Below are 22329 nucleotides of genomic sequence, written 5' to 3'. Positions count from 1 at the left end.
AAAGCTACCAGGGTAGTTCAAACTGTTCAACTTCTGAATATATTTGCAATAAAAAAACGCTATGTAGCTTAGCTGCGCATGGAGCCTGATCCTGATCCTACTTACTTGCCTTTTCTTATCATCATCCAACTCATGATCCCTTCAGAACTTTCGTAAATCCCGCCTTCAAAACACCTCATCCTTTATACTGCCACTCTTGAACCACTTTCTCATAAACTCCCGAACACCACGCCACCAGCCCTCCCTCCCGCTCCCCTCGCCCAACCTCCAAACGCCTCCAGACAAATGTTAATCATATCATCCCCTTGCCCACCTGCTCCTTGCGCTCCTCCCACAACGTCTTGCCCGTACACGAGCACACCGTCTTATCATTATCCCACGCGCCCGCACTCCTCGCAATCACCCCAACCAGGGTATCTGGGTCCTCCTTGTCAAAGTTCCCCCCCTCGGGCTGCTGCTTGGACACGACCATACTCCGTCCAATCATCTCCCATATCTGTATCGGGCGGTCGAAAAACACACTGCCCATTCCGCCCTTGCCAATCTCCACGGTACCAAACAGCCCTCGTGGCTGTGCCTTCTGACCTTGACCTTCTTGTCCCTGTGTTTTGGCACCAGCAGCAGCAGCACTACTTTCCAGCGCCCCCAGGATGCCGCCTGTCGAGGCCGGGCCCTGAGAAATGTCGCCCGTCTCCCGCACACTCGCCCAGTATTTGCCCGGCGAGAGGCCGCGTATTGTCAGATCAACCACGGTCAGGGTCGGCGAGACTTGCACCATGCGCGCAATCCCGCGCACCTTGTCGGCGACGCTTGTCGAATGTGTTTCGAGAATGCATACTGCGGCGCCTAATCATCACCATCATCCCCGGTGGTTAGCGCTACTTATCTCCATGGGCGATGGGCGAGATGATCTGGTTTGACGGGAGAAAGGGGGACGACTTAGGTTACGCACTATCTGGAAGACCACTTCCCCGCAAGATTGCATCGCGGCCGGTAGCCTGGATGGCAGAAACGATGGCAGAGGGCGCAGCTAAATACAATCTTATCAGCACATAGTTCCAACATAGTCTTATTTGACGAGACCCCTCGTCGTCCTTCTGAATCTTCTGGAAAACGTACCAGTGCCCACAATGGAAATCAACTGCTGCTTCAAGTCTGCGTCGATCTTGTTGATACCTGTGTCCCAAGAACGGTGAGTCAGCGCCTTGCTATCTTTGTTGTTACATTATCCCTGTTTTGCGATGCGTTGCGGTGCATCGTCTCATATCTCCCTTCCTTTCCTTTCCCTTTTCTCTTTTGCGTCGCAAGTATAGTGCAGGGGAGGTAAAGAAGTGTCCGCATAGTCTGCATACCCTGGATATTGTTCAACGACGTAGAAACATCCTTGATACAGTCCTCGCAGCTCAACGGCACCGCAAACACAGTCTGCCCAAACCATATATTAGCTTCTGTTATTTTCTTTTCCCCTCTTCTTCCCTTCTTTTCTATTCCTTTCCTTTCCCCTCTTCTTTTCCTTCTTTTCCCTCTTCTTCCCTTAACTTTTCCCTTCCTAATTGTGACTCCCCCGCCCCGCACCCCAGTCTCTCTGGTAGGTTCATGACATACCTGAAACGGCGTAACGGTCATGTTTTTGGACGATAGCTTTACGCCTCGTAATGCGCCAGTGAGTTTAGACGCAGGCTTCTGAGATAATATTAAAAGATTAGGTGGTATCAAAAGAAGGAGAAGAATAAGCAGAAGAAGATTGAAAGGGGAAGGGGAAAACAATATTATAAATCCTGTAGCTCCAGGGCCCCGCAACCGTACGAATGTTTAGTATACCCTGACCCGTGGGGCGCGCAACTCGCTCGCGCCAGGGCCCGCGCCAGAGCAGCATGGCATCATTTATAATCCTATGACCGGGGGACGGTATGTTCCGCGACGTCTGCCATATCCAACTTAACTAAAGCTTCGGCATTGAAATTGACTGCGGACAGTCCGACAGCTAAAAAACGACAACGGACGACGTTCGTAACGCCGTATTTTGTAACATACTTCGTACAATGGATGTGAATCTTATGCTAACAAATTGACTACATACAAGAAGATAAAAATTTGACTTGGTTCAATTGGATGATGACTGAGCGGTCACATATTGGGTCTATAATGTACATAACTATTGGCATACTCCGTACTTTACAAAGTTAGGCAGAGCCAATGTCCTCGTCGGCGGTACAGCGTCCGAGGCTGCGCTGCTGATATTGATAAAAAGAAAGGAAAAGGAAAATAAGAGATGAATGAAGAAGATGGAAGAAATGGATTTGAAAAGGATCGAAATAAATTTGAACAGGGAAAGATGAATGATAACCCCAATAACTCCAGGCTTGCTGTCTGTGGTTTTCTCTTCGCTGACGCTGCTTGACATTCGCTACCATGCAATCCAAACCATAAAATAAAATAAATAAAACGCCCATTCCAGAATGCAAGATCTGGTATCCCAATGAGTATAAGTTTTATATCGCTTTCTCTTCTTCCTTGATTCTTCCGCCTCTCGTACATCCAGTCTTGCCTTCATACACTTAATGAGATCTCTCGGCAATAAGAGCGTCTCATCCCGTATTGCTGGCGGTCACCCCTGCTTATTGCGCTCGGCGAGGCCGCTTCCCATCTCCAAAGCTCCTTTCTCCAGTTCCAGAATCGTCACCACCGCGACCGCGTTTGCGTCCGTCTCGCCGCTCGCGATCACGATCATCTCGCCTGTCACTGCCTCGCGTACGACCGGTTTCACTTCCCCAAGACCGTTGTCCCTCCTCTGATCCGCCGACAGTGTTGCCTACAGTTCCTCCACTTGTGCTGGCTCCGCCTCTGCGCTCGGCGTCGTCACGACCGCGGCCATCCCGGCGCTCTCGCGAAGGCCCGTCGTCTCCGCGTGATCGACGGCTGCGCTCTCGGTCATCTCGTCCGCTGCCGCGGGATTCACGCCCATCTTCTCGTCTAAGAGCGCGCTCCTCATCACGTCGACTTCCTGCGGCCCGGTCTTGACTACTAGGTCGGCTGGACTCGGTCCGAGCCGAACGGCGGTCTCCTTCTCCGCCTCGCGTGCGATGTGCCCGGCTTGACGGACGTTCATCGACTGGAGGTGTGGCAACACTCGGCATAGTCACGCGGTCAGAAAAGAGATCAGGTCGGCCTTCGGAGCGACCGCCTGCGCCAGGTGTCGATGGCTCAGAGCTGCCGCCAAAAGACGACATTCCGCCTGCATTGGCAGACCTGCCGCCTCGTCCACGAACAGGGGGCCCACGGTCACTGCGCTCAGGGCCACTCTGCTGAAGGACATTCTGAATACCGGCGAACCGCTTGTCGCCCCGGTTTCGGTCGCCTCCCGATGACGGTCCAGTTGGAGGGTTTCTGCCACCAGAACCAGGCCCGCCAGGGCTAACTGGTGCAGCGTACTGGTTCCGAGGACCCGAAGGTGCTGGGCCAGAAGGCGAAGGGCCTGGGTGGACGGGAGGAGCCGCCATTGCCGGCTGTGGCGGTAATGCGGCTGATTTGACGTAGGGTGGAGTATCCGGAGATTTGCGAAGTGCCTGCAGCCGGTCTGGGTGTACTCCACTCATGTCTGGAGCGTTTTCGTGGGATGTAGATGGCGGCGACGCTCGGCCGGATGATGGTGGGTACTCGAATTGCGCAGACGAAGTCCGTGGCCCACCGCGTGACGGTCCTCTTGGCGGCTGACGCTCAGAAATGGTTGGCGAGGGCATCTGAGGTCCCGTAGGAAAAGGTGGTTCTTGTTGACGCACATTACTCGTATTTCTTCCGCCTCTGCCTTGACCCCTTCCGCGCGGGCCTGACGGGATTTCTGGTCCGGCGTTAAGACGTCCATAGTTGGGGTCCTGCTGCCGGGCTGGGGGCCTGTAATCTTGATTCAAGCGACCATGAGTTTGATCCATGGCACCAGGGAGAGGCCCTGATTGTGGAGGCACTTCCCGGTCACCCATGCCGCCCCTAGGCGGCCGATCCCCCTTTGGTCCTGTGGGAGGTCTATTCTCGTCATAGCGTGGTCCATAGTTGCTGCTGTATTCACGTCCATCCTCCCGCATTTGTTGCCCAAGCAACCGATTATCCTCCGGGCGCAATGGAGATTGAGGATGCGAATTACGCTCTCTACGACTGTCTCTCTCATATCTCCCAGATTCCCTTCGGCCTCCATCGGCGCCACCAGCAGCGCCCCGCTCGGGATATTGAGGTCCATTGACAAGAGCAGCCCGATCAGGATGAGGCTGCGCAGCCAGGTAACCCCCTTGTTCATGATGTTGAGGCGGACCTGGCGGTGGAGGTCCCATGTTTGTCAATTCTCGAGCCGGTCGTGCAGGGAAATCGGACGCTCGCGAAGTGGGTGGCAGTCCTTGGCCAAAAGACCTATCGCTCGGCATACGCTCATGCCAGTCTCCCTCTCTTGACCTCGGACGAGAATCCCTGTGAGGTCTGCCAGGACGTTCCTCTGCCTGCGCGCGAACAAAGCCTTCACGTTCTTCTGCCCTAGGCAGATCTCGGCGATCCCGATCACTACCCATATACCGCTCACGGCCCACGGCCGGCGGGCCTTGTCGACGATCATGCAGGTAATCACCCTGGCGATCTGCTCTTCCTGTTTCAGCAAATCGATGATCTCTTCCTTCACGCCGTTCGCCAAACTGCTCTCCCGTTCGGCGGTCATGAGATCTGGGCGGCGGGCCTTCCGGTCGTACTGGCAAAGCATGCTGAGGGCGTCCAATTGCAGAATTAGATGCATTTCGTCGAAGATTTGGGCGTGGATCGAGGCTAGGTCCTGAGGGTGCTGGACTTGGCCCCGGTTGCTCATGGGCTTGTCGCGATTTAGAGGTCGGTGCCTCAGATTCAGCTGGGGGTTGTGACGCCTCGGGTTCAACGTCTTCAGTCTTTTCCGTTACATTTTCCGTCATGTGCGAAACAGGGGTGGTCGAGGATCCCGGCTTTTGCGCCTCCCTATCTTGCGCGTTGTCGCCTTCTCCTGATTTAGACTCTGCTTTTGCGGTGGACGCATCTTTCATTTTGGCGTCTTCGATTTCGCCATCCTCAACTTCAGCTCGATCAGTACTCGCTTGGGGAGCGAGAATACCATTTGAACTAGATGTGTGTTAGATTCTTGTCGTATACCGGTAGTGCGATTGATTTCGGCGTTGCATACCTTGCTTGCTCCTTTGGTCTAAACTCTACAGCGGTTGCGTCGAGTGGTGTCCCGGGCTTGGACTCTGGTTGAGGTGTACCTGGAGCCGCCGAGCCAGCACGGCTGCTAGGGTTTCCTGAGCCAGCTTGTTGGCGGACTAGGCCTGCGTTTACAAGATTGAATGCCTGAGGAAGCATCCATTGCTTTTCCCGCCGCTTCAGGTTGCCAAGAAGAGATGTAGCGGCAATCTTGAGGTCCTCTCTCTTCTCATTCTGGCTGAGCTCCGTAACGCACGTAAGCTGGTCTCGGCCAATCCAATTAACTGCAGGGAAGTAGAGATGAACAGCCTTGAGAACAATGATCGCGTTACGGATGTGCATGTATTCGCCACCGGTGAAACATGCTTTGAGAGCATTGTTGAAGCTTCTGTGCCACTTGTAAAGCAGTCTGCGGAATTCTTCAAAGTCCAAAAATGTTTCTGGGCCCTTGGTTTCATTGCTTAACCTCTTAGCGTACCCAGGGAGGTCACGCTTGACACCATAGGCTTCCTTTTCGTAGATGGCGTTGTCGGCGTGCCAGCGACTGAGATCACGAAAGAGCTCATTGAAAAATCGGCCAAGGTTCTCCGCTTCTCGAGAAGTGCACATGAACATTAGTGCAGTCAGCTGCTTCTCCCTGAAGATATTATCGATAACGCCCATTGTGCGGAAATTAGCGGCGCCTGAGAAGTGAAGGAATTTGAGCATCTTGAACGTATATAGAGCGTCAGAGGGCGAAAGAAGTAGGCGAGGAAGGAAACAGTTTTGAATGAGGGCTTCATTGAGAGCATCCCATTTGCCCCAGAAATTGGGAAACCAGTGGTCCTTCTCTCTTTGTAGTCGACTTCTTGTTTGAGAGAAAGACTGAACTTGCGTCTTCATTTCACCACGAAGCCGATCCTTTAGATCATCGAGATGCTTCTTCTCCTTGTCCTTTCGCTGAAGGCCTGCTACAGTCATATCTGAGCGGTCGTTGATAATCGATGTCAGCTTGCGTTGCTGACGAGTAATTTCAGCATCATAGCTTTGCGTCGGAACCAGCATGTCCTGGGGGGTCAATTGCCAGAAGGTGATATAAAAGTTTGCGTTGAGGATTTCCCAGTTCTCCTCTGGCATTGCTGCCTTTATTCTCTCTGCCAGATCTTTTAGAACAGGGTGCCAAGGCTCACCGGTACTGTTAGCCTCAGCACCTGGCACCGGTGTTGGCACATCTGTCGAGGGGAGATTATCTTGCATGTCAAGGTCTCCGTTCGTCGTGACCTCTTCGGCTTCCTTCACATCAGGTGTCCTTACTTCTTCACCCTGTTCGCGATCTGCATCCGCATCTTCAGTCTGCTCACCCTCTTCGGGCTTCACGTCACTCATGCTGACATCGCCATCCTCGTTCACATTTTCATCAGCTTCAACTGCAGGTGACTCGCTCGGCTTCGATGAGGCCTGTACAATTGGAGTTGCGCTTTGACTGTCATCGGCCAAGGCCTGTACGATGCTTGGCCTGCTAAACCAAAACGCTATGGCTGGGTCAAGACCAAAATCGCGGATGAGGCTGATGACATCTGGAACAAGTCCATCAAATTCCTTGACTGACAAATTGCTGCGAAGAAAGTCAAGGTACTGTGCGAGTACTCTGTGGATCTCGTCGAGGAGGTTACCCAAGAGCTTCAAATGAGCGTCCGGCTCCGGCACCTTGAAAATGCACGTTTGTCGCTCTTGAGCAATGGAGATGAGCAGCTGCCCAGCGAGTTTTGGCTCGGTCAGGGCTCTCAATAGCCTCTTAGCTGTGGTTTTCGTCTCATGCCGTTTATCTAATAATTGGAGGAGAGTAAGCGATTGAAGAAGACTACCTCCGGCCATTGCTTGTGTTTGAGCTTCATTGAAGTTCGTGTCTGCGACAATGCCAGCCATTGCAAGCGTCATCTCCTTGAGGACAATAAGTTCCGTGCTGTTTCCCTTTTGAACTTGATCTGTCACATATTGTAGGATCGGAGTGGGATTCATGACAGAATAGCGCTTGAAGACGCGCCCAGAAAACAGAGACAAGGCTGACAGCCATTTACTGGCTAGCATACCATCGGCCTGGACGCGGTTGCGATTCTTGCCTCCAAGGGAATTCATCAATGACCAGGTCAGGACGTCATATCCGAGGAAAGTAAAGTAACGAGCACACTCAACGACCACCTCGACAAGGTTATCATACGATTCAATCTGGCTGATAGCGACGGAGAAGACCACACCAGGCGAGGCATAGGCAACCTTGGCAAGAGCTCTGGCCATGGGTTTTACGTTGGTCTTGCTGATACGCTTCAGAACATCTTTTGTCTCTGCTCTGGCCTGATCGAACGCCACTTTGATATCCGGCAAGCGAGAAATTTGACCAGTATACCATTCAGCGTAGATCGAGTAGCGGGTGCTCGTGGGAAAGTTCCTCAGCAGCTCAAATACTTCGTTGACGACACCGGGATTGTTCTTGGTCAAGCTGAGTGCAGGTACCAAGAGACGCTTTGACAGGTCGATCCACCGAGCATGGTTTTCAGGCGAAGGATCCGTATTGAGGCTGTGCTTCCCTATGCGAGCAAGCTTCATCAAGAGCGCTGGATCCTGGCCAATCTTGACTCCAGAGTAATTCAAAAACGTTGAGCAGAGTGAGAAGACATCATCGACATTTTGGCAGGCCGGAACATGGTCTAACCATTCATCCCAGTAGAAACGATAATCTGTTGCTTCATTCGTGTCGTCTCGGTCAATCTGAGCCCACCGCAAGACCTTGCGAACAGGGGCGTTTATTAATCGCACCTGACCTTTTGGCACTCCAGATTGATCAGGATCTGGTATCTTCTTCGAGTGTCGCAAGCCTTCGCGATCACTCAACGGCCGCAATGGCTCGTAAACCTTGCTTAAAGAGTGATGTAATATGCGATGGATGTGAGCCGGTAGATCAGGGAACGCATCCATAAGCCACGGGAAGCGACCGAGCATAAAAAGAGACTCTGGGATGGCACCAATGCACAAGAGACTCTTCAACAGCTGAACTTTCTGATCGGCTGGTTCCGGGAGCTTCTCCTTCTCAGCCTCCTCAGTGGTGCTCTCTTGTGCTGCCTCTTTGCCAGGAGTCTTCGCCGCTTCGCTTTCGTTTCTGTTTGGTGTGCCTCGATTGTCGTCGATCTCTCGGAGTCGTGATGGCACAGATATTGTGTCATCGGCAAGAGCTCCAGCCATGGCCAGAGCATTCATTGCGCCTCCACCAGGTCGATTTGCGCGTTCCCGTTCAGCCTTCTCCTTCATTTTCTGTTCCCGAACCGCTTCCATTGCCTCGTCGGCGGGCCATAAGTGAGGATAGAGATCTCGAAGAGAGATGAAACCAATTTTTATGAGCAAAGCAGCCAGGTATATCAGATTTACCGGCAAAGAATCATTGGCGTCCCGTGCAGGCGATGCGTAAAATCGTAGTTTGAAGCCAAGGAGCTGAGCAGCGACTCGGTTTCCCTGTGGCGGGAGAGTCCCAGTGGTTTCGATCCATTCCATGTCTTTGTCGGCATCCGATGCTTGATGAGCAATATCATTCGTATGGGCCAGCCCCGATTTTCCAATGACTCTCCTACCACCAAGTTCAAAGTAAGCATCCATGCCTACTTCACGGACTCGGTCCCAGAACGCATGATCCCGCTGTTCTTTCAAGCGAGAAAGATTTTCCCTCTCCTCATCGTCGATGGTCCAACCAGCTGAACCAGGCAATGCCCACAGAGGAAGAGTTCCAACGCCTTGGTCAGAAGATTGGATGCCTTCAAAAATTTTCTCCTTGGGCCACCAGGAGCTTGCTCGCAGAAATTTAACAAAGAAGCGATACTGCTTCACAAGAACTGCAGCAAAGACGTCCAACGTAATATCGAGTACTCGGCCAACGTCCAAATCGAATGCACCAATCAAGGCTTTGACCCTCTCAAAAGTTTCCTCCACCACCTCACTTGTTGGAGGTTCATGGCTGCTAGTCGTGAACAACTCCGTCACAAGTTTCGAGTATCCCTCGGATTCTTCACGCAAAAGGTTGTAGTTTGATTGACGGTAGAGGAGGTTCGTCTGTTTCCGAATTCCCATTCGACCAAAAGTATCTCTGATCATTCCAAGGGACTGGAGCAACGGGGTTTCGAGTTCCTGTCGCATCAATGCAGGAGACACCTCGGTCGCCACAACAATTGTGCGCAGGAGCGGATTCGCGACATCGTTCTCAGTCAGGATAGAGAGACAGTCAAGAAAGAGCGATTGGGGGTCAAACTTCTCTTCGCCGTCCGCTGCGTCATCTTCGGCGGCAGACGCCTCCCCCGCCAAAAGGTCTTTGATAGCACTTCCCGCATCAATAGCTTCAATTTTGCCATCTAAACCGGATTTCAGCAGCTCCTGGAAGATCCCTCCGAGTATAATGGGGTCTTCGCCGGTGCGAGCTTTCGTACCCAGGCCGACAATATCCTTCCGACCCGCCTCCTTCCAGGAAGCTACCCGTTCAGCTGTCAAATATTCATAGTTATAGGGAGTAGGAGGCTTTTTCTCCACTGGTGGCTGAGGTGGTCGCGGGCTCGGGGCGGGTGCTACGGGCTGGATCGGCGCAGAAGCTGGTGCTGGAGCGTCAGGTCGGGGCGCCGGTGCTGATGGTGCTGACGGTTGTGTTGACGGTTGTGTTGACGGTTGTGCTGGCGGTGTTTGAGCGCGTCTCACACTCTCTCTAAGCTGCGATGGTGGTGCTGGCGGGGACAGAGCGTTGGTGTTTCGAGGTGAAGTAAAATTGGATTGCGCGCCATTCGACGGACTCCTCTGCTGCATGCCACCACCTCGACCTCCACGGCTGTAGCGTCGACCACCTCGGCCACGATGTTCATATTGTTGTTGATGACCTTGATGGGCTTGGTTTTGTTGGGCGAGATTCAAGTTTCCCGGACGATGCGGCGACGGTCGAGATCCATCGTTGCTGTCCTGAGAGTAGGTTCGCTCACCCCGCTTGCGCTTCCCTCCAGGACCTCCCATGACTCCGTCTCTCGGACTCGACCACACAGAGGCCCTCTGTGCTGGCAGAGAAGAAGATATTAATCGGAACGCATGAAAAGAGTGTAGTGAGAACTAATGCGGAAATCAGATCCCGTGTAACCCTGAGTTTCGGAATTAGGTTCAATGTTAAATTCAGAATATCCCAGCCTCAAATAATTCCAAATAAGAATTCACGATGTATCGCGTGGGATAAGGGACGGTTGTCGTGGAAGAGATGAATTTAACCAGAGACAACTGAGGATTCGTGATGCCCAAGCAACTTTACTGCGATAATCTGTCAAAGCTCAAGCCGCCGATTGATCTGCTTGGTGCCGTAAGCGACTCTTGATTACATAAGACGTCAGGTTCGCACCGTCCCATTTTGGACAACTGCCGTTGACAACAAAGTACAAAAGGAAATTGTCAAGGAAGAGCATTATAAGGTGACCTGGTAGAGAGAAACTGGTTCAGTGATATAATTAGTCTTATTCTTTGCATTACTTGTATTAAAAATTGAACATAGCCTACAAATTTCTTGGGTGCTTTCACCCACGATTATTTCTTTGTATACTCTCAATGTGATTCACCTGATCTCACATATTATTCTTCTCATTTGCTGGAGGGCTTGGAAAGAGGAATTCGAGTGTTCAACAGTAATATTCAGCTCGACTTGTTGATGCCCAATAAAGATGCACATGTCATCAAGCCGTCGGATAAACCCAAATTAAGGTTGATTCTTACGTGCAGGAGACAACTAGACGAGGGCGGCTGATTTTCCCCATGTGGGTTTAGGTCGGGTTTCATCCGAGCTCTCCAATAAAGCGCCCTTGCCAGAATGTGGGGTAGTGGTCGTTCTACTCAACATTGGGGTTGGCAAACTACCTAGTAGAGTCCTTTGACAGTATCAACAAAAAAGGGAGAAAAAAAATAAGCTGAAGTGCGCTTCTACTCATATCAGACCCACAGATTCCCGTACGTTCTATTGTTGAACAGCCAACAAAATGGTGATTAAAGTCTTTGCGTACGTGCCTTCACCCCGCTTCAAATGACGTCAATTTAGCGTTGTAAGGCAATTGACGGCTTGAGCATCCAGCACCGGTGTGACGGGCTATATCGGTGGAGACGCGTTCTCTGTCATAGCTAAAGCTCATCCGGACTTTGAGTATACCTGTCTTGTGCGCAATAGCGACCGAGGCGCCGCATTAGCATCCCAGTATCCGCAAGTGAAGCTAGTCTATGGAACGTTGGACGATTCAAAGTTGCTAGAGGAGGAGGCGGAAAGAGCTGACATTGTCCTCGGTATGATATGAGTGGTTCTAGATGGCTTACTGTGGTTTTGCTTTTGCTTACTTCCTCTTATGTAGACTGGGCAGACGCCGATCACTTGGGTGCTGCTCATGCCATTGCGAAGGGTTTGGCGGCCCATACCCCGGATCGACCAGCTTATTGGATCCATACGTCCGGCTCAGCTGTTCTTGCATACGCCGATGTGGAACGGCAAATTTTCGGCGAGGAATCAGTAAAGGTCTACGACGACTTGGACAAAGTTGGTGAGATTACCTCGCTTCCGGACTTTGCGCCGCATCGGGATGTGGACAAGGTCGTCCTGGAAGCGGGCACGGTGGACGCAGACAGAGTCAAGACAGCCATTGTGTGCCCTCCCACCATTTACGGTCAAGGGAGAGGCCCAGGAAATCAGCGAAGCATTCAGGTCTATTGGTTGACCGAGAATAGTCTCAAGAGAAAGCAAGTCTTCCAGGTCGGACCCGGAACTGCCGTGTGGAACAATGTCCATGTGTATGACTTGAGTAATGTCTATTCTGAATTGTTTGACGCAGCCATTCAACGAACAGATAATGTGCCATGGGGAAAGGAGGCCTATTACTTTGCAGAGAATGGAGAGCATGTAAGTCATGACCGTTCTCTCAAGACACGCTCGTCTGACTGGATTTAGACATGGAAGGAAATCTCAGACAAGATCGCATCAATTGCTTATAAGAAGGGACTTGTTACGTCAGACAAGGTAGAACAGCTCTCTACGGAAGAAGCGAATGCTATACACCCCTTTGGAGCTATCCTTTGGGGCTCTAATTCTCGGGGCAAAGCCAGAAGAGCAAGAGAGCTTCTAGGGTGGTCACCCAAGGAAAGGAGCTTGGAGAAAGAATTACCCGAAGTCGTGGAAAGTGAAGCTAAATTGCAAGGCTTAATCCAGGGTCATGCAGCAAAGGTATCAGGCTAAATGATTGTATGTGCGCTCTTCGGGTCTGCCATAATGTGTTTGAAGGTAGATTAGACTAAAGATAGCACCAAGTGACCTTCCGCTAGAGATTATTATGCTTCAATTTGTTACCGTTTCCTTTCTCCGGTGGTGGACTTGTCCATGGCCTGTAGCTCGGTTTTAAGAGTAATTGAAGCTGTGTGGATCCAGAACCACGTGAATTATGAGCAAACCTAAAGAAACATACGTAGGTAAAAATCACAAATACTCTTGCAACGATACAGGCCTATATTGACCAAGGCATCTTGCTCGAGAAAATATACACTCAAAGTCACATCTGGCAGCGTTGTGAGTGGATCCTGGGTTGTTTACTCGTGTTCGGGTTGAGGAACAAGCAAAGTCCAGAAAATTGGCCAAAAGCTCCAGTGAAGGTTTGAGGGGGCTGGTATTTTGTCATGTTTGTGTTGACGCCAGTTTCGATATTCACGCTCAGCTCAATCTTCCTCATTCCGCCTTCTTCCACTCTCACTTTCACCTCTTCTTCTCTCACTTCAACCTCTTCATCCATCACCATTCCATATCTTCGACAACCCCAAACTGACAGTAAATCATGTCAAACCTCACTCGCAAACCTGCTGAATCATTCAGCTCCAAATTCGAACCCCCTGCTCGTAAACATCACGCCAAACTTGGAAGTTCCACGATCCATTCTGAGAACTGGAGGTGAGAAACTGCGAGGAGAGCGAGGGGCTCGGAACAACGCACCCTCACAGCCCTTTGCCTTGACGGGTTGATCTGAAGACAAACTAACGCGAGATGCAGGAACGGCAGAGCTAATGCTCAAATGGAATCACTTGCAGACGCGAGACGCACACCGCCTGCCATGCAGATGCAAACGGAGTCCGCAGGTGCTAAATCAAAGAAGAAGACGTGCTTCTACTTTGCCAAGTTTGGCTCTTGCCGTCGGCCAGACAATGAATGCCAATTCTCTCACTTCTGGACAGATTCCATCGCAAATCCTCCCATTCAGTCGCTTGAAAAGAAGGCTGGGGGACATCGCCAGGTATCTGGGCAGGGAGAAAGTTCTGCCAACGCTTCAAATTTCAGCTCTGCCCAAACGCTCAGAAAGTTTCCCAGCAATCTTACGAACGAAGAAAGCCAGGCTCCTGCCCCAAATATGGGAGCAACTCGCGGTAAATCTTTCTCGCCTCCCACCGGTCCCAGATTGCCGAAGCATTTTAGCAAGCCATTGACCTGTTACTATTGGATTGAGTACGGTCATTGCAATAAGTCCGATGACGATTGTGGCTATGCTCACTGGGACACTGGAGAGTACTCTAGCGCTCCAATCAGGATGGAACGTGGTCGTAAGTCTCATTTCCTTAATCTATGCTTGACAATCAGCCTTTAGCAAAAACAGGCTGACAACGGACCCAGAGCCTGCCATTGCTGGTCGTAATGCCGAGCTTGCCCTAGAAATCCGCGAGGCAAAGAAACCTGCCAAGCAAGTTGTTGAGAAGGGCAAGGCCCGCGAGACTCAACGACCTTCTACTGCAAACCGGATGACGTCTTTTGAAAAGACTCGTACTGAGAATCGACAAGCTGGCTATGCCGAGGAGCCTCGTCTTGATCCTAAAGTTGACAATCAAGCCCCAGTGATGATGGGCAGCTGGAATGCCCCAGCACGCAGTGCCACCGCTTCTCCAGCGGCATCAATCACTCCTTCAGAGATGGTTAAAGATCAGCATTTTTTCAGAGATTATTTCAACTCTGTTGATGCTTTCACTGCCGAAGATTCAAACAGTAGTCACGCAGGTAGACTGATGAGCGAAAATTCGGCTCCAATTGCAACGAATCATCGAAACGCCGCGTTTATTTCCGCTCAAATGACCACTGAAGAGAGTCAGCCGCAATTCACTAGTCCGACTGAAGTCTGGACGCCTGAGGAGGTGGTCGGCATTGTCAAAGACATGGACAAATTTGCTTACGTTGTGGAAACGCAGCACAAATTAGTCGAATACTCTATCCTTAAACTCCATCAACTCCGCAAAAATATTACCGATCAAATTGTTTTCTCAATGAGAGCGGCCTCCGTTCTCTCTGACCAAAGCTCCCCAAGGCTTAGGGCAGAAGGCAAAGCGTTGGACCGCCATATGTGCACCACTCTCGCGGAACTCAACGAGTGCGACAATATAATCGGATTGATCAAAGCGGTTAAGTCAGACAGCGATAAAGCGCTTTCGGAGTTGGGATTCGATAACTGTTTGAAGGAGGCGTCGGTACAAAAAACGAATCCTTGAGCAGAGCACTTGCAATCCCAAGCGCGAAGCTTTAGAATCCCAACGACCGCGGCCGCTCCCTGAATGCAATATACAGCTTTGCAAGTGGCTCACGCGTGCGACGCATTTGCAAAGCAAAATTGAAGATCACTTTCTCGCAGCCCTCCCAACGGAGGGTCTTTTAATATGTTCGGAAGAAGTTTTGGTGGATTTGGATATCAGGCACCAGCGAGAGGGTGTGGTATATTATATACCAATCAACTCGCAGGTATACCTATATCTATATTCACGGCTTCGTCTGTCACGCAACACATCATTGATATAAAAATAAGAAAGAAAAAAAAACAGTAAAATGATAAATTAAGAAAAAAAAGTCCAGGAGCCCAATATACTGGCTCGTAATGTTTCTGCTCTGAGGTCTTCTTTGTATTTGTTTTTCGTCGTATATGTTTCTCCATTCATGGACGTCTAGTCTCCATAAAGGAGCTAGAGCAGGGGCGGTTATCATGGAGTTTCGGATTAAGTTTGTCTTTTTAGCCTGTTTGTCACTTGTTTTATGATTCTGCTTAACTTGTCAGTTTGAGTCTTAAGGACCTGAGGTGATCATGCTGCAGGCCAGTCCAACATTCTGCAACAACCCTGATATGATGCAGCGGTCGGTGGTTATTTGCACTTCAGCAACAAGACGGGACGGTTCACAGAATGGCTGATTTAAAGTCGGCGTGAGAAGATGCTAATCAGCAAAAAATAACTTTATATGGAAGAGATATGGTGATGGATCTCTTGAGAGTGTCACTGGTTGGGATCACCTGTTGTCGGTGATCTCCAGGTTACACAGCTCATTTCGATGGTTTGATACAATGGTTGCGGAAAGCGAGTTTCTCGAATACCGTAGCGAAGGGGTTACGGAGAGCGAAAAGGTCCCTTAGGATCTTAGCGCCTCTCCACTACAACATGCGACATTTATTACTGCGAAGGTATGGCATCCCATATAGGATACCAGATCTGAGCTTCGGTTTATATGGGTTTTTTTACGTTTTCCTCAGCCACGAATATATCAACAAATTCCTCAAAGAAAAAAAAATTTACCTTCCCCTGCCCTAATGATTTGCTTATCTTTACTATTGTTTTCCTCCAACGTTGCCTCGGTCAACTAGGAGGTCGGTGCGCTGCTCGCATATAGCACTGCACATCTAGTTAGCATCAATCTATTATTTCGCGAAGACGTCACGTCCCGGTTTCTTCAATGACTATCACTTGGTGAAGGGCTGGACATGTAAGAAGAGATACTTAGAAAAGCGATACCATCATATGTGGATACCTCCATGAAACTCATAAATCTTATGCCGCCTAAAAGTTTGAATATTATACCATGCTTAATGGCCCGTCGGTTCCAGTCAAGAACTCACTCTGTTGTTCCTGTTCAAGATATCGCGAAACATTAAAAATGTGGTATTATTCAACTCTCCGCTATGACTAAGGCATGTCCCATCATATATCTTCCAACTTTCTAATTTTATATCATGCGCATTGTCCAAAACATACGCAGGTTTTGCCTTTTAATCTTGACTGTGGGCTTCCATATAATCTATATCGGCTAGATATATCGCCTGTCTACCATTCATCGTCCCATCCTTCTTCCTTTGACTTTGACTTTGTCGCGCTAGCACCTGACGAAGAGCCGGTATTTCCGAAGCCTGTACTTCCTGAAGCCGAAGATACGGAATTTCCTCCGCCACCGCGCATCGCGGTAGTACCGATTGCGCTTGGTCTTGAAGATTGACTGGCTCCTCCGCCAAAATTGTCCCAAAAGTCTCGCTTGCTTTCATCAAAATTGTCCGGATCACGAGAAGAGGCGGGTGGGCCTTCAACGAAGCGGTTGAATGAATCTGCAGTATACGCGCCTCCGGCTTGAATGTTCTTTCCTAGCTGCATAGCCTGCAGGCGCGCCTTTGCGGCAAGATCTCCTTCCGCGAGCTGTTTCCAAAAAAAAAAAAAAAGGTTAGCATCAACATCAGCTTTGATAAATGTGCGAATTGAGAAACAATAAACGTTGCTCATACCTTCTGGGCAGTGGGCTGGATCCAACCGTCATTCACGGTCTTGGCGCTCTTGCCTACTGTTGATGTGAACCATCCAAATCCCTTGGTCAACGCTGCCATAGGGTCTCGTTGAAAATCATCAACTCCCGGTAATGCGGAACTGGAACTAGTTGCCGGTTCTCTGGGCGCACTTCCAAACCCAGTGAATCGCCCGCCTTGTGACGGAGGTAGATCGGCAGAACGAGCTGCATTAGCATCACCAAGCTTCGCGAAGTATGACTCGTTTTGGGCTTTCCTTGATCCCATTGAGGGAGCCGGAGAAGAAGAGTGGCCAGTACGGCCGACTGGGGTGCCCGTCCGTGAGCCCGCCGTCGAAGGTGCTCTCGAGCCGCGAGGACCAGTGTTTGTCGCTGATGCAGTGCCCGATCTAGCAGGCTTCTTCTCCTGGGGCACATATTCTCGACCCTCTGCTTTGGCTGAAAGACGTTCTTTATATTCTTCGCCAACATCGCCTGAATATCTTTCTGCTATTGTGCATTCCTCGAAGCTGCGCCCGTCTAGCTTAGTGAGCTCGTGCGCGTCAAAAAACTCCTTCCATGGCTTGTTGCCTCCTTTCTGCATGCGAGTGACTTCCGAGACTTTGAATGCGTCCATGCTCACGCTCCGTACAAAGGAGATGTGCACACCGAGACCACGATGGGTGCCAGCGCAAGTGAGACAAATGAATATCCCAAATTTGGGTGAAGCCTTGTTTCGGGGTATCAAGTTAGATTATTGAATTGCCTTAACGTTGCAATGGGAACGTACCCATTGGGGTGAGGGCGCATCGCAATCGCAGCAGCGGCTGTTGTCATCGCGCTTTTGCAATTCTAAGAGCTGGGAACAGACTATTGGTTAGCTTTGTACTCCGATTCGACATTTGACGCCATAGCTGTCGTCAAGATGCGCTTCAAGTCCGTACCTTGCTCTTAGTTTCCGGGTCGACCTCCCACATCTTGTGAGGCGAGCGAATAACCAGTCAACAGGGAGTTTGTTGCGACAGCAGAGAAAGAGCAAAGATTGGGGGGTCCAATCTACTTGAGTCGATGCGCAGATAATGTATGCAGTTATAGTAGAATCATTCGACCTTTTCAAATATTCATGCGGCGGCGATCTCACATGCAAAATGCTGGGTATGGAGCTCAAGGGGTAACATAAACTGGGCGCTGGAATTATCGGACGTCATTCGGAGGGTCCTGATCCTGCGTTATTGGAAGTTGCTGATCACCGTATGTTTTCTGTCCATATGTGCATTTTCAATTCCTCGTCGCTATAAGTTAGCCATCACAGTAATATTAATGAAGACGGAATAAATCGCATTAAAACAAATTCTCGTATTCATGATGCACCTTCAGAGGATATACTGGATAGTTCCATATATAGTCGAATGAACATAAATTGTAATGAGCTTCGGATCTTATCATTTTCTTTTTTTATCTTATTTTCTAGGTGTCCTTGAAATTTCTATACGTTATGGGTTGACGCAAAACCAAAAACGACTTTAATCTTAAGAAGATCCCAAATTACATTTACTTCAAGGGTCGCTGCAGGTTCTAATTGAATCTGACGGGTTTACTTCTTACCTATATTTATCCACATATTATTATATCATGAGAATTTGATGATCAATGTAGCAACGCGTAGCTGATGCGTGAATAAAAGCCAGCATCGAACCACGACCAGCTTGATAGTTCAAAGAAAAGGTATCTGAGCCGGGTGATGATTTGTTTCTCCAGGTAGCCTGACTTTAGATGGACAATTTTGTATGGAATCTGGAAGCATTTCTGCTCTAGGCTGCGTCTGTTTTAGAATTTGCAAGCACTGGTATCTTATCAAGATAAGATGGAAAAGCATAGAAAGTAAGTTAAAAAGTGGCCAATTAAAAACAAGAACGGGAAAGAGAAACGTCAAGAAATGAATTTTTTTTTAATCTTTTTTTTTTCAGAAAGGTCACCAGTGACAAAAGAATCCAAGTGACCATGTGGTTTGGCTGAAAAGTCATCTTCGGACATGGTTACGAATTGCCTTACGACGCCTTCGGGTGACCCAGTCAGAGCTAGGCGAAGATCTTTTGCGCCAACGGGTTACCTGATTCGCTGTGGCCTCTTGACTGCCTTGGCGCGTGGATACGTCTTGCTGGGGGCTAACTTAGTTTTATCCGGCGGCTAAGAAGGATTGTGAGCCAAGGGGCGTCTCCCGCCAGGCTCCAGCCACCTTTTCTTTCAAGGTATTCAATACGAGTACCCATGTTGCCCTGTTGTTGGCTCTTATACGAGTCGGAACTTGTAAGTTTTCTTCTGTACTTGTACTTGTAACCAGCGGTGATGGTAAACCAGCCAACGCACCCCTGCGAGTCTGAGAATAATGACGCCCGAAAGGGCCCTTCGTTGCCTTTGATTTGTCCCTCCCCGGCCCAAAGTATCCGAGAAGTGTGCGCGGAGACCTGAATAATGAAAGGCAGGTCGGCAGCCAAACTAGCTATTAACGTAATTTGCGGCTATATCGAAGCTTAAATTGTACTTGTGTGGACCTTGATGCACTGCCACAAAATCTTTGTACCCGTTTTTATCTATCTGAAATTTGGCCCGGGCGCATATCTGGGGCGAAGCTGAAATTACAACTGTTTCGAGCTTAATCAGCCTCACTACAGGTATTGAGCCCATCCATCGCACCTGCCGAGCATTGCAAACCCATCTTCCTCCTCAAAACCCCCAGCTCATGTTCGACCAAAGGACTCTTGAACCCTCTTCTGTATATCGTGCATATTAGTCGCTCTCTCGCTGTCTGGTCGCTGAGGGTGTGGTCTGTAGCGACGTCTCGACTGTTCAGACCTCCGAGAACCTGCGGCGACGTTGGTGGTCTTGTTTTGGGAGGTTACCTGGCCTTGAGAAATTGCTAATCAAAAGCCTGGCGACGGACTGACCGGCTGCTTGGGCCAGGATGCCAGTCTGCAATACCACGCTCGAGGACGAGAGGAGTAAGATCACATTATACGGCACCTTGCAAGACTAGCCTGGGCTAACATCTCCTTAGTTGTCGAAGAACCTGTCTGGCATTCCCTGACTTTTCACCATTTCGGCTTGATACTCTCAGCCATCTTCGCTCTCATCTCTGTCATAGTATCATTCTATCTCATCTTCAAACATGCCACCAATTATTTGCGCCCATATGAACAGAGGCAGTGAGTTCACTTCCTGAATCTACCTTGGAACGCGCTGACCTTCTAAAAACAGCATTATCCGAATCCTTTTTATGATACCCGTCTATTCCACCGTTTCTTTTCTGTCGTATTACTTCTACCGTCATGCCGTTTATTTTGAAGTTATCCGAGATTGCTACGAGGCGTTTGCCATTGCGAGCTTCTTCACCCTAATGTGCCATTACATCGCCGAAGATCTACATTCGCAAAAAGAATGGTTTCGTGGATTAAAACCAAAACCTTGGATTTGGCCATTGACCTGGCTAAAAAAGTGTTGTGGCGGTGATCGCGGCATTTGGAGGACCCCTCGCAGTGGCCTCACATGGTTCAATGTAGGTCTGCATAATACTCTCTGGAAATTTCCAAAACTGGAGGTAACACTATTGAAAAGATCATATGGATATCAATATTTCAGTACTGCGCAATCCGCGTCATCTTCACCATTCTTTCAGTCATCACCCAATCAATGGGACGGTATTGTGAATCGTCACTTAACCCTGCCTTTGCTCACATTTGGGTAAGTTGGCCAGCGGCCAGCCCATCAATAAAAGAGACAGACTTGATTGGAACTCAATTGCTTACAATTTTACTTAGGTAATGGTCTTTGAATCAACTGCTGTCTCCATTGCTATGTATGCGTTGATTCAATTCTATTTTGAGATCAAAGGAGAGATTGCGGAGCACCGCCCTTTCTTCAAAATCCTGTGTATCAAACTGGTCATATTCTTTTCTTTCTGGCAGTCGGTAAGTTACCGCGTCGTGTTGACTTCTGAGAATTCAAGCCCTGTGTTGACATTGGAAATAGATTTTGATATCATTCCTTGTTTCGAGTGGTGCAATCAAGCCCACAAAGCGGCTATCGTTACCCGACATCAATATTGGCATGCAATCGCTCCTTTTGTGCATTGAGATGGCTATATTCTCCGTCATGCATGTCTATGCTTTTACGTGGAAACATTACTCGTCGTCAAGGAATTCAATTGCAGAGCTGGCCCCCGGCGCCGGATTTAGTGGCGAGCGGCCACAGAAGAAGGGCGGCATTCTAGGAATTTTGGCAATTGTTGATGCCTTCAACCCTTGGGACTTGGTCAAGGCCTTCAGCCGTGGTGTGCGATGGGTGTTCGTCGGCCGAAAACGAAGATTCTTAGACCCCTCATATGGAGCCAATGCTCATAAGGTTGGGAGCGGATCTGATGGCGCATTGCAGCCAGGGCAAAGCTATGCCGGCGGATCAATGCCAGGAAGATATCAACCCGAAGATGACGGAGACGAAGACGTTCAGCTTCTTTCACAACCGGGTCCAAATCCTATATCTGGACCATACATAGCTGGACGACCGATCGCGCACAGTCCTACGGTCGCAAGTGACGTTCATGGAGACGTCGGTGCCGTTGGAGCCTCTCAGCGATGGACCGAGTACCCGGATTATTCCACATCGTCTGTCAACGCGCCCCCCACAACATCATATTCTCGACCATTCGAAGACGTTTCGTCGCATCTGCCATACCCAAAGAATGATGCAATGCCTCTGCCATCTGCACATGAGAATGTGTATTACCAAGGCGCCTCCACTCCATATGGTGGTGGCGTAGATTCTGGCTTTGACGGATCATTTCACCAACAGAGCGGCCAGGACCGAACACCACGTTAGGGGGCTACAATAAAGTATTTTTTTTCTTCTTTTTTTTATTAATGATGCTTGATGATATTGGATGAATATTCCCGGAGGGCTTTTCTTTTATCCAGTCAAATTCTGCCGCGCAGCCAAGCCTTGGAGCCTCAGACATGAAGCATCGCCAGGGCAAGCCCCGCGCTTTTATTTGGCTGGAGTACGTTTTATGAATGGTTAAAATGGGGCGGCAATGGCGTTTTGTGTTGATTTATATTGTTGGCATGGTCTAAATGTCCCATCACTCTTCGGTTCATGGAGCATTTATTCGTCCATGTACGCCCCGTTTCGTACTCGGCTTTTCTTTTGTGCAGCTGGTGCGTAGCAGAGCCTATACAAAACTTTTATAGTTCTCATCTTCATGCATTATTCGATTATAGAATAGAGCCGGCAAGGCAAATATTCGAACACGATGAAATTACTGGTCCTTGTACCAACAGTGTAAACTTCAACTAGTTAGGAGTGGCGAAATAGAAGGCAGCGAAGGGAAAAGTCTGCCTAGGACTCAGCGAGCCGAAGAAAGTCTTTCTGGGGTGGCCGAGGCGGGAAAAGGAACTCCAAAAGGGTGGAACCTTAGTGACGTTAACTCCCGGCTTAGCGCCCCTAAATTTGTCGAAATTCGGATGTCATAGGGTAGCAAAAGTGATTCGCCAAAAGAAACAAAAGCA

The 22329-nt window shown here is 49.5% G+C and overlaps 6 protein-coding genes across 6 annotated transcripts; 3 read left to right on the top strand and 3 right to left on the bottom strand.

Moving 5' to 3' along the window:
- Window positions 1–292: 292 nt before the first annotated feature.
- On the bottom strand, window positions 293–1626 carry L228DRAFT_238715 (Cu,Zn superoxide dismutase-like protein; the record flags this gene model as incomplete). The annotated part of the gene is made up of 5 exons (XM_018331071.1): window positions 293–846; window positions 953–1030; window positions 1120–1176; window positions 1353–1425; window positions 1606–1626. 5 exons carry the CDS (start codon window positions 1624–1626, stop codon window positions 293–295), a joined length of 783 nt encoding a protein of 260 aa, XP_018188364.1.
- Window positions 1627–2618: 992 nt separating this feature from the next.
- Window positions 2619–10215, bottom strand: L228DRAFT_268188 (hypothetical protein; the record flags this gene model as incomplete). Its single annotated transcript, XM_018335090.1, has 2 exons — window positions 2619–5124; window positions 5186–10215. The coding sequence occupies 2 exons, from the start codon at window positions 10213–10215 to the stop codon at window positions 2619–2621; spliced, it is 7536 nt and encodes a 2511-aa protein (XP_018188363.1).
- Window positions 10216–11058: 843 nt separating this feature from the next.
- On the top strand, window positions 11059–12589 carry L228DRAFT_247192 (NAD(P)-binding protein). Its single transcript, XM_018332586.1, has 4 exons — window positions 11059–11236; window positions 11309–11514; window positions 11580–12121; window positions 12170–12589. Exons 1-4 carry the CDS (start codon window positions 11217–11219, stop codon window positions 12452–12454), a joined length of 1053 nt encoding a protein of 350 aa, XP_018188362.1. The 5' UTR covers window positions 11059–11216; the 3' UTR covers window positions 12455–12589.
- Window positions 12590–13043: 454 nt separating this feature from the next.
- On the top strand, window positions 13044–14733 carry L228DRAFT_238712 (hypothetical protein; the record flags this gene model as incomplete). Its single annotated transcript, XM_018331070.1, has 3 exons — window positions 13044–13156; window positions 13256–13800; window positions 13838–14733. 3 exons carry the CDS (start codon window positions 13044–13046, stop codon window positions 14731–14733), a joined length of 1554 nt encoding a protein of 517 aa, XP_018188361.1.
- A 1428-nt stretch (window positions 14734–16161) lies between these two features.
- Window positions 16162–17931, bottom strand: L228DRAFT_230017 (zinc finger protein gcs1). The gene is made up of 4 exons (XM_018330523.1): window positions 17716–17931; window positions 17562–17630; window positions 16776–17501; window positions 16162–16689 (listed from the first exon to the last, which is right to left on the bottom strand). The coding sequence occupies exons 1-4, from the start codon at window positions 17746–17748 to the stop codon at window positions 16327–16329; spliced, it is 1191 nt and encodes a 396-aa protein (XP_018188360.1). The 5' UTR covers window positions 17749–17931; the 3' UTR covers window positions 16162–16326.
- A 1664-nt stretch (window positions 17932–19595) lies between these two features.
- On the top strand, window positions 19596–21780 carry L228DRAFT_136258 (DUF300-domain-containing protein). The gene is made up of 6 exons (XM_018329138.1): window positions 19596–19770; window positions 19827–19974; window positions 20027–20324; window positions 20384–20509; window positions 20587–20736; window positions 20798–21780. Exons 1-6 carry the CDS (start codon window positions 19734–19736, stop codon window positions 21641–21643), a joined length of 1605 nt encoding a protein of 534 aa, XP_018188359.1. The 5' UTR covers window positions 19596–19733; the 3' UTR covers window positions 21644–21780.
- Window positions 21781–22329: the final 549 nt, after the last annotated feature.

Source organism: Xylona heveae (genome assembly GCF_001619985.1).
Source record: "Xylona heveae TC161 unplaced genomic scaffold L228scaffold_5, whole genome shotgun sequence".
Classification (NCBI taxonomy): Eukaryota; Fungi; Ascomycota; class Xylonomycetes; order Xylonales; family Xylonaceae; genus Xylona; species Xylona heveae.
Note: the sequence above shows the minus strand (reverse complement) of the source record. Positions and strands in the feature narration are given on the sequence as shown.